The sequence below is a fragment of the Triturus cristatus genome, chromosome 7 (assembly GCF_964204655.1).
Source record: "Triturus cristatus chromosome 7, aTriCri1.1, whole genome shotgun sequence".
Classification (NCBI taxonomy): domain Eukaryota; kingdom Metazoa; phylum Chordata; class Amphibia; order Caudata; family Salamandridae; genus Triturus; species Triturus cristatus.
Window position 1 is genome coordinate 1,215,065,259 of NC_140590.1, and position 17,333 is coordinate 1,215,082,591.

The 17,333-nt window shown below is 47.1% G+C and overlaps 1 protein-coding gene across 1 annotated transcript in view; it reads left to right on the plus strand.

Moving 5' to 3' along the window:
• LOC146811634 (transmembrane protease serine 9-like) overlaps positions 1 to 17,333 on the plus strand; it is a 1,785,969-nt gene that overhangs the window by 1,621,905 nt on the left and 146,731 nt on the right. Inside the window, exon 21 of the mRNA XM_085618610.1 lies at positions 8,339 to 8,501. Coding sequence (XP_085474736.1) covers positions 8,339 to 8,501 — 163 coding nt within the window. The remainder of the gene's footprint in view (positions 1 to 8,338; positions 8,502 to 17,333) is intronic.

Sequence of the window (17,333 nt, forward strand, 5' to 3'; positions counted from 1 at the left end):
GGCGCAGGGCCAGGCCTCTTCGATAATAACTGCAGAATTATGCCCAGCGGGCCCACCACCTCCAGGGGGATCATTCAGTGCCTGGCCCTGTTTCCGTTAGCAACTGCAAGTGGGTACAGAGCAACCACGCCCCCCCTCGCCTTTCTATGCGCCCACCGGCGGCCTGCACCCGCAGGTCACAACTCACCGGTGGGCCCTTTGCACACATGGGGAGCCACCAAGCAGGATGTGGTCTAATATTTCAGCCGCACATGGGCCTCTCAGTGTTTCCTCAGAGCTGCAATCGGGCGCCCGATAGCCAGTCTTGATGAGTCCCAGTACCGCAGGCAGCACCACTCCAATAGGCCACCAGAGATGCACTCAAGGTAGTCCCTGTAGGGCTGAGAGCGCTGAAGTCTTTGCCCCAGCCTCACCTAGGGACACTCGGTATCTCAAGCAAGCGGTCTCTAGATACACACAGAGCCGCAGCGCCATCGAGACGTTAGGTCGTCAGCCCCCGTTAGATGCACTTTGTCTCGAGACACCACATGGCACGGCCTCCACCTCTTAATGCCAGCAAGGCCCGTGCGGTCAGCAGACACGGGACGCTTTTCTGTCCTGCAGCGCACTGTGGGGGCCACAAAAGGGTGGGATCACGTTGTTTCTTGCTGCCAGGTTGTTTGGCAAGCAATATGGTCTGGTACTTACCCATGTCCCCTACTCTAACTACCGACCCTGGGGTTATGGATGGCATTTCCCTCCCCTTCAGCATAACACTTGTGAGACCACACAGATAGTTTTACTTTTTTGGATTTAGGGGGGAGTAACCCCCCCGGCCGCATTTATTAACATTAACAAAAACAAATTAAAACATTATATACAGAAACTTTACGCAGAAAGTACAGATACATTTTGATAGTCAGATATTCCACGGCTAACCTCAACTCAGTCTAATACACAAGACACTCCTACCGTAAATCTATCAATGCATGTATTTGCTTTCTGCGTGTCCCATCTAGCGCCTACGGCAAAGTCAATGACTGGCAGCTCCCCCTGGTCCCCGTGTACTAATAAGGTTGCGCAGGGGGTTACAGCTTATCGAATGGATACTTTACCCCGGGCCCCCCCTACGCCCTGTGCCTTACACTCCATTACGTGGGGGCTGCAGACTTCTGCATAGTGGCACCTAATGCGCATGCGCGTGCGGGGGTGGCCCCAGGCCCACTGGGAAGGATGATTACCCCGGCCCCCGCACCCCGACAGCCTACCTACCGGCTGTCACTACCCCCTGGAGTTATATGGTGCTGACCGTTGAGGACTGAAGACTATGCTTACCAATCATGACCTTACCGCCTGACCAGAGACACTCTAAATACGACAATATCTAATTGAAAGAGAAATTCGAAGTTGTGCTTTTATTTATACATTACTACAGAATCGCTGTGCATACCATTGCTTTGTTCCCTGCCAATAATTTGGAAAAAAGGGGACAAAAATAATCAGTCACAATACACAAACCGGAAAACCAAACCTTCCAACAATACCTGCCTTAGGGGATGGTGGGTGGGCAAAAGAAAGAAACATTACGGGCCCACCGCTGGCCCGGTGACCCTATCTGTGGGGAGCAAGAACAAGAGACTGTTCTGCTCCCCACCACCTCTTTTTAAAGAGGGCGCCCAGGCCGACCGGCTGAGTCCAGTCAGCCTGGACATAAGCTGGACGTTTCTGCGCCGGAAGCACTGGAGTGCTTCCGGCGCACAAACAACCACTTTACTTATTGGTTGTTGCGGGGGGGGGGGGGGGGAGTGCCGCGTCACTCGCTGACGCGGTCTCCCTCCCCCTTCTGGGTGGCCGGTGACTAGTTGGTGTGTGTAAGGTGGCGGATGGCAGGGTTATTGCGGATTTCATCGCCGGTCCGACGGAGCTGTACTAAAGGGTGTTCATCTTGCCATGGGCTTTCTGGCACCCCCTGCCTCGTGTATCTTAACCCTGCCCTCAGTTGACCTCTCATTCGTAATCGAGAAGGCCGGCTTACCATCTCTAACTGGCAGGGCCACTGCTCTCTCTATCGAGAGTGTCGTAGCCCTCCTACCAGAACACGTCATAGCAATCATTGCCATGATGAGTCTGGAGGAAGGCAGGACAGGCAAGCTTGGGCTATATGTCCCTTGCCGGTCACTCCACCTCACCGCAGCTTTTTCTTACAGGCAGCCACCTGGAACCATTGCAGGTTTCACTCTATCGGGCACACTTCCTGCCCCTGTGCCAGCCTCACCCTCGCACCGTAGCTTGCCTGCAGCATCACAGCCTGAAGTCACTTCTGCTGCCCTACAGCCGCGTCTCACCTGATCGTTATTATGGGTGCCGCAACTGCCCATGATGCTGCGTCCAGACCAGGTAAGGTCGTGCTCACTATTCTGCCTACTGCCCTTCTCTTGTACATAGTGGGCACCCCGCCTGGCACTGTAACAGGCCCAGTGGGGAACTAGCCTTCCACAACAGCAGACCACAGCTAGATAGTCCACAATGCCTGCCGTGGCAGCCTCGCCCGCAAAGGGTGACCATCAATGGAGGGTCTTTTTTTATTTTTTAACACCTCTCCCAGTTCCCCACACCTAAGCTCACTCTGAGGGGGGAGCAGGCTAATACAGCTGCCGCCCTCATCTCTGAAGGCCTCCTCACCGGGCACTCCCTCTGCACTCCCTCTGTGTCACCCAGGCCTACTCAAGCACCCATGGCATAAGCCATATGAGCATGAGCCTTCCACCATGTGCAAACAGGCACCTACATCCATCATCAGTTTTAATGCTGGACTCAATAGCAACCATAATTTTAAAACAAGGAGCCCGTCTTCAAGTAGCCCACAAACCCGATTACAAATTTAATACTAAAGCTGGGCTACAAATATGAGACACGCTTTTTACATGTGATTCAAATAATTGTGTATTTTCATCGGAAAGTGACACCACTGGATGACCAAAGTGACAACAAGACTGCCCTGAGGAAGAGGAACACAAAAAAATAACAAGAGGCATTGGAAGTAATAAGAGGCACTGAAAGAAAGAAGGCCAAAGATTTAAAGAAGGGGCTCAACATTCACTTTTTGTGTCTTCTTTTTCAGGGTGCCCCTTCTGAAGGGGCACAGAGAAAGAAGGGGACACTGAGCGAATAAGGCCAAAGAGTGAAGGAAGAAGCAAAGAGAGAAAGAATGGGCATTGAGAGAAAGAAAGAGGACTGAGATAAAGAAGGGGCACAGAGAGAAAGAAAGAGATTAAAAAAGGTGCTGGAGACTAAAAATGCACTGTGAGACTGAAAAGACTGAATGGCACAGAAGGCAAAAAAAAGAAAAGCTGCACACAACAGAGAGGGAACAGGATGGCAGAAAAGGGCACGGAAATAATGAAATGGCTTAAAAATAGAGAAGGAACATTGAGAGACTAAAAGAGTACAGAGATAAAAAAAAACTAAGTGAGGCACATGGAGGACAGACATAAAGGACACAGACAGACAGTCACAGATAGAAACAACTTGAGGTTGGCGATAGATGGACAATATAGAGAAAGAACAGAGAGACACAGAAAGCACACACAGAGCTAGGAATGTCTCAGATGCCAAGAACAGAGACAGGAGTAGCACAGTGCTAAAAGGAACATATGGACCGATAGCACGTAGAGAGATGGGAGCATAGAGAAACCAAATGGAGCCTAGCCTACACTGTGGATGACAACGGGACAAAAAACAAACATTGTCATCATGCAGTGACAGCTCAGCCTCAAGATTATCAAATACTCAAAGTTAAAAAAAAAAGTTAGCCCGGAATGACAGATTCCATAGCTGCAAAGATTTCAGACTACTCGTGGGTTACACATCCATGTTTTTAGCGTGCTTATGAGTGACATTTCAATTCAGTACATTATGGGCCATATTCTCAAGGAGCTATCGCAGAGTTATCGGCACCTTAATGCAGCCACTTTTGCGATAAACTTACCACCCCATTCACAAGCTGGTGCAAACAGCCCATATCACCAGTTTTCCGGCAATAGCAGCCGCAAAAAACATCGCCAAGGATGACCCCAGCAACTATCGCTAATGAGATGCAGAGTAGGCATTCCCGAGCAAAGAGCCTCGACAACACCACACCACAACATTCTCAACGACCAGCCTGATCTGCGATAAGATTACAAAACATGCGATAAGGCGCGTTAGCACCAGGAAACGAACACCTGCTCCGACCTGGTGCAAAGTCGGACTACAACCTGCACCACAAAAGAGAGCCAAGCCCAGAGCCACACCTGAAGAACAACAGATGCCATGGAGCCGAATAACCTGCATCCCGGAGCCCCAAGAGGCCAACAACACCCACCGCCATCACCCCCAGGACACCACCTTCCCCGCCGGGCCCCACTCCGAGCACCCCCCACCCACCCCCGGACAAAGATATGTCACATCAACCTCACGGAATCATATACCAAATAACCTGCATGATGTCGCACAATCACATCTGGTGACATGCATGTGTCGTCACAAAAATGAGCATCACACATTCACCTTCGAAGCAACAAATGAAAATTTGTTATTATAAACACAGAACAGAAATGAAGACACATGTCGGCTCCCCCCGGGACAATCCGTAGGTCACAGCCTGCAAGGCAAAAATCATGATGAGAAGGTGTGTCCTGCTCACATCAAACGACAGAGGAAGAGCGAAGGAGAGAAAGAGAGCGAAGGAAAGAGAGAGCAAAGGAGAGACAGAGGGAAGGAGAGAAAGAGCGAAGGAGACAGCGAAGGAGAGGGAGCGAGAGAAAGACGGACAGAGAGGGGGAGCGAGAGAAAGACGGACAGCGAGGGGGAGAGAGAGATAGACGGACAGAGAGGGATATACGAACAGATAGGGGGAGAGAGAGCTGGAGAAAAGAAGAGAGGGACAGGTAGAGAGAGTGCCGACACTGCGCACCCAGGCCTCACTGCTCACCTTCCGCCACCGGCGTGTAGAAAAGAGGGCCCACCACGTGCCACTGCAAGCCACAAGCCCGGGGACCGCAGACATGGCACCCTCCACACCATGCAGCCAGGCTCCGCAGGCCAACAGGTCTCACGTTTGGTGCTGGGTCTTGATTACTCCATGGCAGAGGACATACCAGTGCACCCGGCACCATCGCAGGCTGCACACCCGCTCAGCCCAATGGGTATCACTAACTCTGGGATCCCAGAAGTGACGCCATGTGGCGGTAGGCCCATGCTGCCCGCTGGCTCTGGCCTACATTGCTGTCCAGCAGGGCACACAAAACGGGCATCATCGCAGGCTGCACATCCGCTCAGCAGCTTGAGTTGCCACTGACTCAGTGCACCCAAAGTCACCGTCCCGTGGCGGGGTGCCTGTGCCAGCTGCAATGCTCCGAGTGCCACTAACCCTGTGCAACCCCAGTCAGTGCCACGTGGTGGCAGGCACGTGCAGGCCGCAAGGCCTTGGGTGCCACTAAACCTGTGCAAACCCAGTCAGCGCCACATGGCGGTAAGCCCGTGTCGTGCGCCAGGCCTCAGATGCCACCAACCCTGTGCGCAACAACTCATGGGCCCTTTATGAATGAGAAGCGTGGAGCGGCCATCATCCAGTCAGCAATGGAAGAGGAGAATGTGACGTTGTCGGCCCCTTATGTTGGCGGAGTCACATGGCCAGTGACACCTGTGCCGGATGGGTGTGGTGTGTGTGCAAACCTGCCCTTAGGGAGTGGCTGTGACATGCTGACGACTAGACCAGTGACCTGCACACCATCAGCGAGTACACCTGTGACGGGTAGCAATGATGGCCCTCCTTGGTGCATCATCGGAGAGGTCTGGCCTGCCGTATGCCGGACCAGCAGAGCGCTTGCCACAATGACTCCTGGGCTCGGGGCATGGTCCAGTCCATGTCTGGACAAGGAAGTGACTGATGCGTGTGTCCCTGTTGTAGTGTTCACGGGACCAGGTACACAAAATGCAATGTTGCACCCTCTGACTCGCATCCCACAGGATGAACATCATTGACGCAAGGGAAGGCACTGTCCCCACATTCATCCACACATCCATACCTGAATGATGTAAGACATGACACAGCAGTGCGTCACTGGATGTTTATTTGCACATCCAGTGCAGTTCTGCAGCTGGAGCTGTACAGGGCAATGCCGAGCACACTACACAATATGGACCTATGGAGGGCCAGCAAGAGTCCATCCGGGGATGACATGTACTGCGGAAGAGGAAGGGTACAGTCCGCAGTCTGTCCGCCATGTCATTGGTCGTCGAACAGGATGCGGCAGTCCATGTCGCTGTCCAAGGTGAGTGCATCGGCGTGTATCGGGGGTCAGTGGAAGGTCATGAGGCCATGTGTGGCACCAAGCAGAAACAGGCCAGGTGGCGGAAATTAATGCTAGTGCCTCCTGAACACAAACCCATCCACGTCCTCGTCCCTGGATGTGTGCCCTGCCCCCCCCCGTGGGTGTTGCAGTCCCGGCTGCATGCCATTGACCCATCAGGGGCCTGGGTGGATATGTCTGCCGCACTGTGAGTCACTGACACACCAGGGGGCAGGGATGTGGATGGTGTGGGGGTAGCAGCATTCATCAGCGCCACGCCTTGTGGCGGCAATGCCATGATGGAGGTCTGCAGGGCATGATAGATCCCAGCTACATTCCGATAATGTGCAGTGGTGGCTGCCATCCTTTCCGCCTCCATACGCACCATGTCCGCCATGAGCCTCCGCATGTGTGCCAGCTCACGGCTGGTATCGCTGGAGCCACTCTGAGCAGACAGCTGTTCTACTCTCCGCGTCATGACTCCAGCGATGTCAGTCAGGGCTCGTTCGAGACCATGGAGGGGACATAGACACCCACAGATGGCGTCTAGTTTGGCAGCTATGAGTTCGAACCCCACCCGCACATGCTCCGCTGTCTCCCTCTGGCCCTCCAGCACACAGCGTTGGAAGGCCATTTGTTGTTCCTGGGGGAATCAGGAGGGTGCCGGGGCTGTGGGTGCCTCCTGCTGGGTGGTTTGGGTGGTGGGTGGGGTCTCCTTGATGTTGCTGGGCTGCCCTGATCCTGGAGGTGAGTCGCGGATGAGGTGAATGATGGCTAGAAGGGCTTGTGTGTCAATGCTGGTGTTGTCCTCCTCATCATCAGTGAAGAGTGGCTGGGACTGCTCTGCAGGCGGTGTTGACGATGCACCTGCGATGTGAAGGGGAGATGGTGTATTACAATGTGTCCACATGTATGTAGCCGCATGGTACAGGTTGACATTCTGACAGCATGGCATTGTACATTGTGACAGTCTGTGGGTCTGGGCGAGGTGCCAGGGTCATTGTGGGTGTGTACTGCCCCCTGCTTGATTATGCATGTGTGCCATCATGGCCATCTCCACCCGTCCCCCCAGTACCTGGTGGTCACTCAACCTGTTGCGGTTGTGTTGTGTCCTGTCGAGCAGTGTCCGTTCCCTGACACCGGACACAGTATCCACACTGCTGACTGTCGACACCAGCTCCTCCATGTCATCCAGCACGAGCTGTGGCGCTGGGGCCCCACCTCCGGTCTGCGTTGCGGCCTTCTGGTTGGTGGAGAGTTTCTCCTTGGTCTTCCGCTTGATCTCATTCCATCCCCTCTTGACCTCGTCCATTGTCTGCTTGTGCTCACCGTCGGCATTCTCCTTGTGGACGATGTCCCGCCATATTCCAGTTTTGGTGCCCAATGACACGTTGGCGGTGACGAAGAGTTGCTTGTTGTTGTTCCATCACCTCCGTGACTATGATCCTGTTCGCCTGTGGAATGAACTTCGTCTTCCTTGCCTTCTTGTCCTTCCCCTTTCCTGTCCTCGATGTCCCGGGCTGGTCATCCGGGGTGCTTGTGTGGTTGCGCTCGTCCTCTGCGCCTGCTCCGGCTGCCTCCATGGTGCTTGGGTGTAGGTCAGTTTGGGTGTGGGTGTTATTTCTGCTTTTATGGTGATTTTTTCGGCCTGCCTGGTGTGTGTTGCAGGCCTGGAGCTGCTTATCGCTGATTTCCTCATCGCGCTTTGGCCCATTGCGTGTTTTTTGGTGTTGTGGTTTGTGTTTTTATCTCCGTCGTGGTGGTTGTATCACGGACATTGCCCGCAGTGTCGGCGGACTATCGCATGGTACCGGCTTGTTGTGAATTCCACGTTGACACAGGGTTATTTTCCCGCGATGGGCTGCGATATTGGAAGTTGCGTTACGCTACTCTTGCGGTAGTTATTGCACGTTCTTGTGAATATACCCCTATGTTTATTTCAGAGAATGTGCCTATAGAAGATATTCTGAGATACCACCCAACTGTACTGCTAGTATCTAACTTATCCCTTCTCTCTTTGTCTGCAGTTTGTGGGAGACCCACGGCTATTAGCCGCATCGCCGGTGGACAGGCCGCCCAGGAGGGTGAATGGCCATGGCAAGTCAGCATCCAGGCATACTTCAATCACATATGCGGAGGGACACTGATCAGTGATCAATGGGTGTTGTCTGCTGCAAGCTGTGTCCAATAGTAAGTCAGTCGCTTGTTCACTTCCTGAAACGTATTTTGACATCCCCTACAAAGAGACCTATGTAGAGATTAATGACCCTGCCACTTAGAGCTGAGGAGCCTGAACCTCTGGGGACTGAAAGCTTCATGTAGGGACTACGCATCGCCTGGGGAAAGGTTGAAAGTGTTCCTCGTTATGCCTAAATATTGCTCAGTTAATGTAGGAACTTATGATCACGCTATGCAAGGCCCATTGCTTGAACACATGGAGATCCTCAGAGTATACAGAAATCACAGGGTTGGTTTTGCAGTGGTCCTCAAGAGACCCAGAAATTGCTGTTGAGTATAAGATAATCATTATTCATACAAACCTCTGGCACTTTATGCTTATCGATGAAAAAACAAATATTGGGGTGTAGGAGGAGGAGTTCCAAACCTGAGATGTCATTCTGGGAAACGTACTTCATTTACTGTCGTTTGAACAAAAATATATGTATATTCCTGAGAACCTTTTGTGAGTTTTACCAGCATTCAGAACCGTTGCACAAGTTTCCACATATGAGTAAGTACTAACCATGCAGTACAAATCTAACAAGATAGATGTTTCCACACTTCTTAGTATCCACAGCCAACCATACAGAGTAGCAATATGTTGCCTAATCGAAGACCCAGGGTAATGAAAATGGGGTAAGAGAGAAAAAAATGACATTGAATGTCGCTTCTCTGACTTGACACTCTGCTGGGCACTAATGTCTATGGGTTGTAGTGTATATCTAAAGACAGCATGAATATCTTTAGTTCCTGATCACTATACTTACTATAGATATAATATACATTCAGAAGATCTTTATGTCTGAGATTCACAGTGTTAGAGTGGAATGGTGATATTCCTGAAACTGAAACACACATATTTATGTACTCACTTTCATTCAACCCTTTGACATAATCTCACTCTCCTCTCTGACAAGATAACTAACTACCTTCTGCTTTTGTGAGTGCATGTTCTCTTGTGCTGATGTACAATCAAGATTATCTTTTCGTAAAACTGTAATATAAACTAACATTCAATAAGGCTAATAGAGCTCACACTGATACCATGTAATCGCTTCCCTTAATACCACCACAACCACCTTAAACACAATATTGTATCTTAAATATTTGAACAGTCTTTTAAAGTTAAGAACAAGCATAACTTTTCAAACATAAGTTAAACTTTTAGAATACTTCTCTCTGTTCAGCTTAAATTTCCAAATACGCTTTTTATGGAAAACAAACAATTTCCAGGGTTCTCACAAATTCTGGCAGCAAGGTTCTAGATGTAGCAACAAATCTTCTCGATTGCCTAGCAAGAGTGCTGCACAACACAATGAAGCATATACCTGATAACTTCAAAATGGCATCTACCATTTCCCAAAAATGTGAGAGTTCAGCAGATTCACAGGAATGGTAGCTTGCATTCAGGGGCTGATGCATAGCATGTCCTCCAAAGACAGAATACCTTTCACCGAGAAGCGCTGTCATTTGCAGACCACTGCCAGCCAGACATTCCCCAGAATAACCGTAGCACTAGTGAGTCTGTTGTGCTCACCATGTAGTGGAAAGTAAGCCACAGATCATCACTCAAGGTCATCTGAGCTACAACAAATGGAGTTAATCCCTCTCTACTGTAAGCAGTATCATGATTGTTTGAAAGACTGACTGGTGTGACTGATCAGTTGTGTATTTTTTTAAATCACCTTTATGCTTTAAAGCAAAACTGAACAGCTCAGCAAATGCAGTAAATGAATTGGTATTAACATGAAGGTTTTCAGTAAATTTCAGACTTGATAAAAGATTCCTAATTTGATGATTAAAAAGCATTCTATAGTATGGGACCCATTGTAGCTAATCCTCTTCGCTAGATCAGATATGGGCTTGACTGCAGCTTGTGTAGCCCAGTGTCACATTACCTGAGCGCTTGAAAAGCCTGTCATTTCATATCTGTATTCTGCAGGTAGAATGGCACTATCTGAGCAAAGACATTTGCACACAATGCACATACTTAAATTTCACTCGCTTCTACTGTTATCCAGTCACGCCTGCATCAGTCTTCCGAGACACTGTCTTTTCTTTGTAGTCCCATTCATAAATTTACTACAGCATTTAGTTCATTTTTTTTATTTTTTACTAGTAGGCAGAGATTAGATTTGTCAGTGATTCATTTGTGAGTCCACTACTGATTCCATCACAATTTCACATATCTGGAACTGGTAAAAAGAACCTCCAGAGGGTTTCATGGTGGTGGAAGACAGGGTTGTGAAAAGAAATGTGGCCCATTGGGATCTGTTAGAAGTTCTGCTAACAACTTACATGGGAAAGGGCAAACGTTTACATAATGTCTCTGCACCGTCTGAATAATTACAATAACTTTAGGAACCGGTCAATTTTGTCTCAGAACCTATGGGCTCAAAATGTCGTTAATGTAATGGCACTAAGGGCCATATTATGAGTACGGCAGTCCTGAGGCTACCGTACTCGTGGTGGCGGTCTGACCGCCACCACCCTTAATGGTTTGACCGCGATATTACATTGGTGGTGGTGGGACCGCCAGCAGCCCGGCAGAAGACCACAGCCACCGCCAGGATCCTGGATCCCAACAGGGCAGCTGTGGGGAAGGCAGCTGTCTGCCACGGAGGTGTATTTTCCAGACACCATTGTGCAGATTACAACCAGCATTTCCTCCGGTTAAGGGGCCTCCAACAGGACCCCTGGACAAATCTCCCCATGGAGATGCATTTGGGGGCACATTATGTGCCCCCCCAAAAGTGCACTGTCGTGCATGCACTGTGTGGCTTGCATGACATGGAGCATGCTACACTGTGCACGGGCAACCTGGAGGCGCTGTCACAGCAGCTGTATACTTTAAAGGCTCTCCTATGGGCCAAACATACTGCCAACGTGACACCACTACCGCTGCACTGCGAGTCCTGGATTACACTCATAATCTGGCAAGCGAGAGACCGTAAGATTGTCGGTCTTCCTGGGACCTCCACGTCGGCGGTGCGATGGGAAGACCGACAAACTTGTAATCAGGTTCTAAGCTAACTTCATAAGGATGGGACAGCAATGAATAGAAATAATAATGGACATAGTGAGTTTAAATGCTGAAATATGGCTTCCAAGCAAGCAATGAGAAGGGAGGAAGGCTGAATAACCTCCTCTTGGTTAATTTGTAAGGTGCTGGATCCCAAGTAACTGCCCTTGGAAACACTGATCACCCCTTACCTAAACTCCTCAAGAGCTTAGCCAGTCATTAAGCATATATATTCATTTATCCCAAGTACTTGACACCGGTTGAAGACATAATTGTAAATTGTCTCAAGCAAAAGATTGCCATGCAATTGACTTGGTCATAATATTGGGTTGAAAGGATGAAGTGCCCACTTGCCATTTCAATTATTAAAATAGTGAACAAGCAGACCAGATTAATATGGGCATCAATGATGGCAGATAGAATGCACTTTTTCCTAAAAAGTTACCATTGCAAAGGTAACAATAGCCTGAAAAATTGAATTTACAAATTGATTTAAGGGACAGTAGAAAGAAGGATAAGTATAAATTGTGAAAACAACATAAATCAGTGATAAGAACCAGAAGGAATCCTACTGTACAGTATAAAAAGCTTAACAGCACACATACTTTAATGAAGACTGCAAAGTCCTGATGTAAGGCCTATGGGCTGCCCTAAAATCAAATCAGTCTGCAAAATAGCAAATTCACACAGGAAAACCTATAGGATACATATGAATAGTAAAAAAGAAACAAAACAAAAAGGGAAATCGGGAAACTTGCATTTGAATACCTAGCACAGGTATATAATTTACAAAAAAGCAGACTCCTATTTTATTTCTATTTATTTAATAGCAATATTTCTATAACAGATTTAGAAAAACAAGCTATGACACTGTTGCCACAGTCCAGATGTGATTGAACTATAAAAAGTTTGTAATAAATTCTTAACCTTACATAAATGTCTCTTCTCAAATTACACCTACTACCAGAAGCAATTTTCCAATATCTATTCAAATTGGTCTTACACTAGTGCATGTCATCATTTCTGCAGGGAGATGTTTAACTAAAGTAAAATTGTCAGAAGGCTATATTTTGGAATCAATGTTGCAAAATATGTTTTTGCCATCTACGGTTTCACAAGGATCCATGGTAGCCATTTAACCGAATCAACCATCACAAATAATAAAAACCTTCTGTGTCACAGTGGCCAAAGAAGGGTACAGGAACTTTCTTAAATGGAAACAAATTCTACCAGTTCCATAATGGGATCAGGTTTCAGGCTCAAAGCATTTTTTCACTGGTTTCTTTAAGAAATTCCACAAATCATGATCAACCTAATTAGCTCTAGAGATGAACATTTCAAAGAACCTTAGAAAACACACCTTTCAGTGAAGTGTTGCTTTACAGAAAAGGACAGGCCTCAGGTAACAACTGGGAAAGACCAGGACCCAGATTTACTAAGCGCTTGCGTTGCCCTTGCATCATGCAAGATGACCAAAGTCAACGTAAGCCCTTAAGTCAGATTTACTAAACCACACATGGCCACCTTGTGTGACTCTGCGTGACTTAGTAAATCTAGAGTAACATACGGCAGAGCAAGTCAATGCCTTCCGTTACCCTGCATGGGGAACATGTTTCACGGGTGGAGTGTGGCCATTCCGAAGCATTCACTCATAGATTTTAGCGCATTACCAGATTTGCTGAGAATAGTAAACCTTGGAATGCGTCATAATGATTTACCATCCCAGCAGAGGCGTAACGAGGAGAAATATGTTTATTTTTATTCTGCAGCACACCTAAAAAGAGTAAAATGCCTCGAGGATTGTTATTGTGCAGAAAGATCTCCCTTCCTGCACAAAACAGAGACGTAACAAGGAGAAGTATGTTTATTTTTACTCTGCATGACTTATATAACGAGGAAAATACCTCGAGGATTGTTATTGTGCAGGGAGGTGTCCCTTCCTGCACAAAACAGAGGCGAAACAAGGAGAAGTATGTTTATTTTTATTCTGCATGACTTATATAACGAGGAAAATACCTCGAGGATTGTTATTGTGCAGGGAGGTGTCCCTTCCTGCACAAAACAGAGGCGAAACAAGGAGAAGTATGTTTATTTTTATTCTGCATGACTTATAGAATGAGGAAAATGCCTCGAAGATTGTTTTTGTGCAGAAAACAATCCTGCCTGGAACACAGGCACCCTTGCACTTTGGTGTAAGGGTGCCTGCATTAGCACTAGGCAAGCACCCAGTGTGCCAGAGCAGTGAGAAAACAGGAATGCCCCATAGCTTAGTAAATATTGCACATTCCTACTCTTTCCATTTGACACATCGCAGCTAGTTGTCGTGCTGTGCTGAGTTACTTCAAATGTTAGTAAATCTGCACCCAGACCTGTACAAAATGTTCCTTTATGCTCGCGTTTTTCACACAATATAAAGTCATGCAATTTACTCAACATGTCACTCCAGCACGCTATTTCACACAATTTTTGTTGTCACAGAGGACTGGTTCGTGTAAAAAAGTCTCACAGGATACATGCTCAAGCAAAAAATGTTTTATGAGAGACATTTTCAAATTGAATCACTCCTGTTGCTGTGTGTCCAGTAACTTTTGAATGAGAGATACTACCTCACATTCAATATTCTCTTCAGAATAGCCCTAAGATATTTTTGCTTAATTTCCACATAATTTTGAGTAGTTTTACTGACATTTCACATAATTTTAAAGTAGTATCGGCTTCACTGATATCGATGTAAATATTTTCCTATAAACATTCTTAGAACATATTGAGTCATGGGTGATGCTGGGATATCCTTGCCTGTACAGGGTGGTTCATTAAGTTGGCTGTCACCAAAATCACCAGTCTTCAACCAGTAGACCATTATTCATTGATACTAGCAAGAAACATCTGCTTTTCTTGGTAACATGCTTCGATCCTTTACAAGCATTTCTCTCCCAAATAGGAATTGCTGGCTCAGGGGAGAAGGTCCCTAACCTGAAAATGAATTCAGCTCTGTATTGGATCGTGAACTTGCATTTACATTTGATGTCAACAATTGTTCAAAGATGGAAAAAGTAATGGCCAATCAAGGGTGAAGAGGGTTGCCAACAGATGCCCTCTGATATATTACATTTACACCATAGATATACAAACTTTTTTTTTATAATTAATTGTATTGGGTTTTTTTGTACAGTTGCAGCAAATAACAAGAACACACAGATAAAAACAGATACAGGGCCAGCTGCCCCGACCAACATGCAGCATTCCTTTTAAAAGCCATCAGTGCTAAATAAACATCAGGAAACAAATAGCATTTCCAGGTCCAATCCATATTATTCTCACCATTTACCCCTTATGTTGGTATGTTTTAGTGGACAGTCCCTCACCATGTGCACAGGTGCTTCTTTTTGAACGCACCAGTCCACCCCCTTGCCCCACATGGTCAGTGTCGGTCAATGTCTGCAGTTCCATAATTTGGCTATAGCTCTTTTTCACACAATGCTCACCATCTTTTTGTTTTGTCCCCTCTGGTGTTGCACAGATCATCCAGAATTCCCAGTAGAGCACTCTTCAATGTTAGAATGATTTAATATTCTAGGACTCTGGAAAAAGTATTGTCAACCCTGCCCCAATAGTGAGCAATCAGGGGCCAAAGCCAAGGTATGGTGGTAGTGTGACCAGGCAGACAGTGGTGGCTGGTATTTAACAGCAGTGGGGGGCAGGTCGTGGGAGGGAATGAAAAAAATATATACACTTACCTGTGTGCCGCTGCCATCTCTCGGTCCTCTTCCAGGACTCCAGGGCTGGAAGCAAGAACAGGAAGCACCCAGGCTTCCAGGCTCCACTAAGCCAATCACAACGCTGCAATGCAGTGTTGTGATTGGTCTGAGCACCGTAGTTCAGCGCTCAGATGGGGACAGGGAGCCTGGGCATGTTCTCCACCCAGGCTGTAATGTAGCCTGGGTGGAGAACTTGAAAAGTGCACATGATGGTTTGGGTGGCCCGAGACCACTGGCCAAACTGTCATGGGCACTTAAGAGAGTGCAAACCACTGCTCCTCCAACTCCTCTGTGAGAGCCCCGCCCCTACCCAGCTGAACAACAATGGAAAAATAAAATGATAATAATAACGAGTTATGATCAATTTATTTTTTCCTTTTTGACCTGCTCAGTGGGGCGTTACTCCTGCAGGCAGAGGTCGGCATCTGACCTGCTAGCCATAGGTGTTGAGGTGTAAGATAAGCTGTGTGATGGTAGTTAAATTGGATCATCCAGAGGCGGGAGGAGAGCACAAATTTGTGGGGGTGTCATGAAGTCCTCGCACCAGTCAAAGTCTTGGAACGGGCTCACCCAATCCTCCCACTTGTGTCCAAGGGGCCTAGGGGTTCATAGCATTGAGTACTAAGGTTTGGTATATGTGGGAATCCACTTTCCCTCCAAGAGTCCCCATGAGTAGTTTGGCCTTTAGAACGCTGTACTAGGGCAGGTCCACCAACTTGGTTTCGTATTATGTCAGCATGTGTCAGAGCTGAAGGTATTTATAAAATTGGGTTTTAGAGAGATGGAACTGTGTCTGTAATACCTGAAAAGAGCTTAGACCACCTCTTCCCCATATGTTTCCAAAAGTGGAAATCCTGATTCTGTTGCATTGGGCAAACCCTTCCATCTGTGGGGTGTGGGTGAGGAGGCGTCCATGCCGTAGGTGAGTTTAGAAGATCAGTCTTATCTAATCCCAGTATAGAGAGCTCTAAGCGGTATGCTGGATCGTTCCACCCTCTTCACAACCAGTCATTAATCACCAGGAGGGGGGCAACTTGGTAGTACAGTTGTATGTTGGCCATTCCTATCCTACTGTCGTATGTCCATAGTCTGCATTTAGCCATGGACATGCTGTGGGGGTTTTAGTCCCAGCCCCCTAATATACCTCCATTGTACAGATATTTTCATTTTTGATTTGTGTTTTTAGATCATTGAAGAAGTAATTTAGTTTGGGTAGACTTTGATGATCTAGGCCAAATTTTTCTGGATTACATTTTTAAAAATGACGAATGTGTTGCAGTGATGATTTTGGGGGTTAAGTAGTCTTATAGAGACAGAAAATAACTCCTCAGAGCAACCCTTCTGCCATTTTCCAAAATGGCAGCTATAATAGAGGAAGAAGAGACATATATAGAAATGAAACAAATAATAATGGTTTTTGATCCTTTTATGTATACACCAAACACTGTTTATGATCTGAATATGAAAATAAAATAATGTTTATCACTCCTGTTTTGGACACATTTTCATAGTTCACTTTATTTTGTTGTATCGGCAATTGCTCGTGGTAAATTTGCAGAATGTTGAACATTTGAGAAGAGCATATTGACAGGGACATCTTTTTGTAGCACAGTTTATGCAAGGGCATGTACGTGTAAGTTCTGTGGGTAAGGGCTTTAGTAAATTTGTAGGACCCCATCAATATCTTCCCAACCAAACTCTTTCTCTACATATGCATGAGCCAAAACATTTACACATCTTTCGATCAAGTAGAACGCTCTACTAATGTATCCACGCACAGATTAAGACGTCGGTGGAATGTCACTTATGGGGACTGATCTCTTGGACTCACTGTACTGAAGATCGTCAAATGTGTGACAGTCAGAACTCATTTTCCACACACGCACAAGGTATTTTTCTACATCTTTAAAGTCACATTCTTCTTCCATCCCAACAAATCCTTTTAGAAACTTCACAGGTTCAGTAGTTAAAGCTCCAAGCTTTGTCCCACTTTTGCCCATAGTGTCATCCCCTGTAAGAATA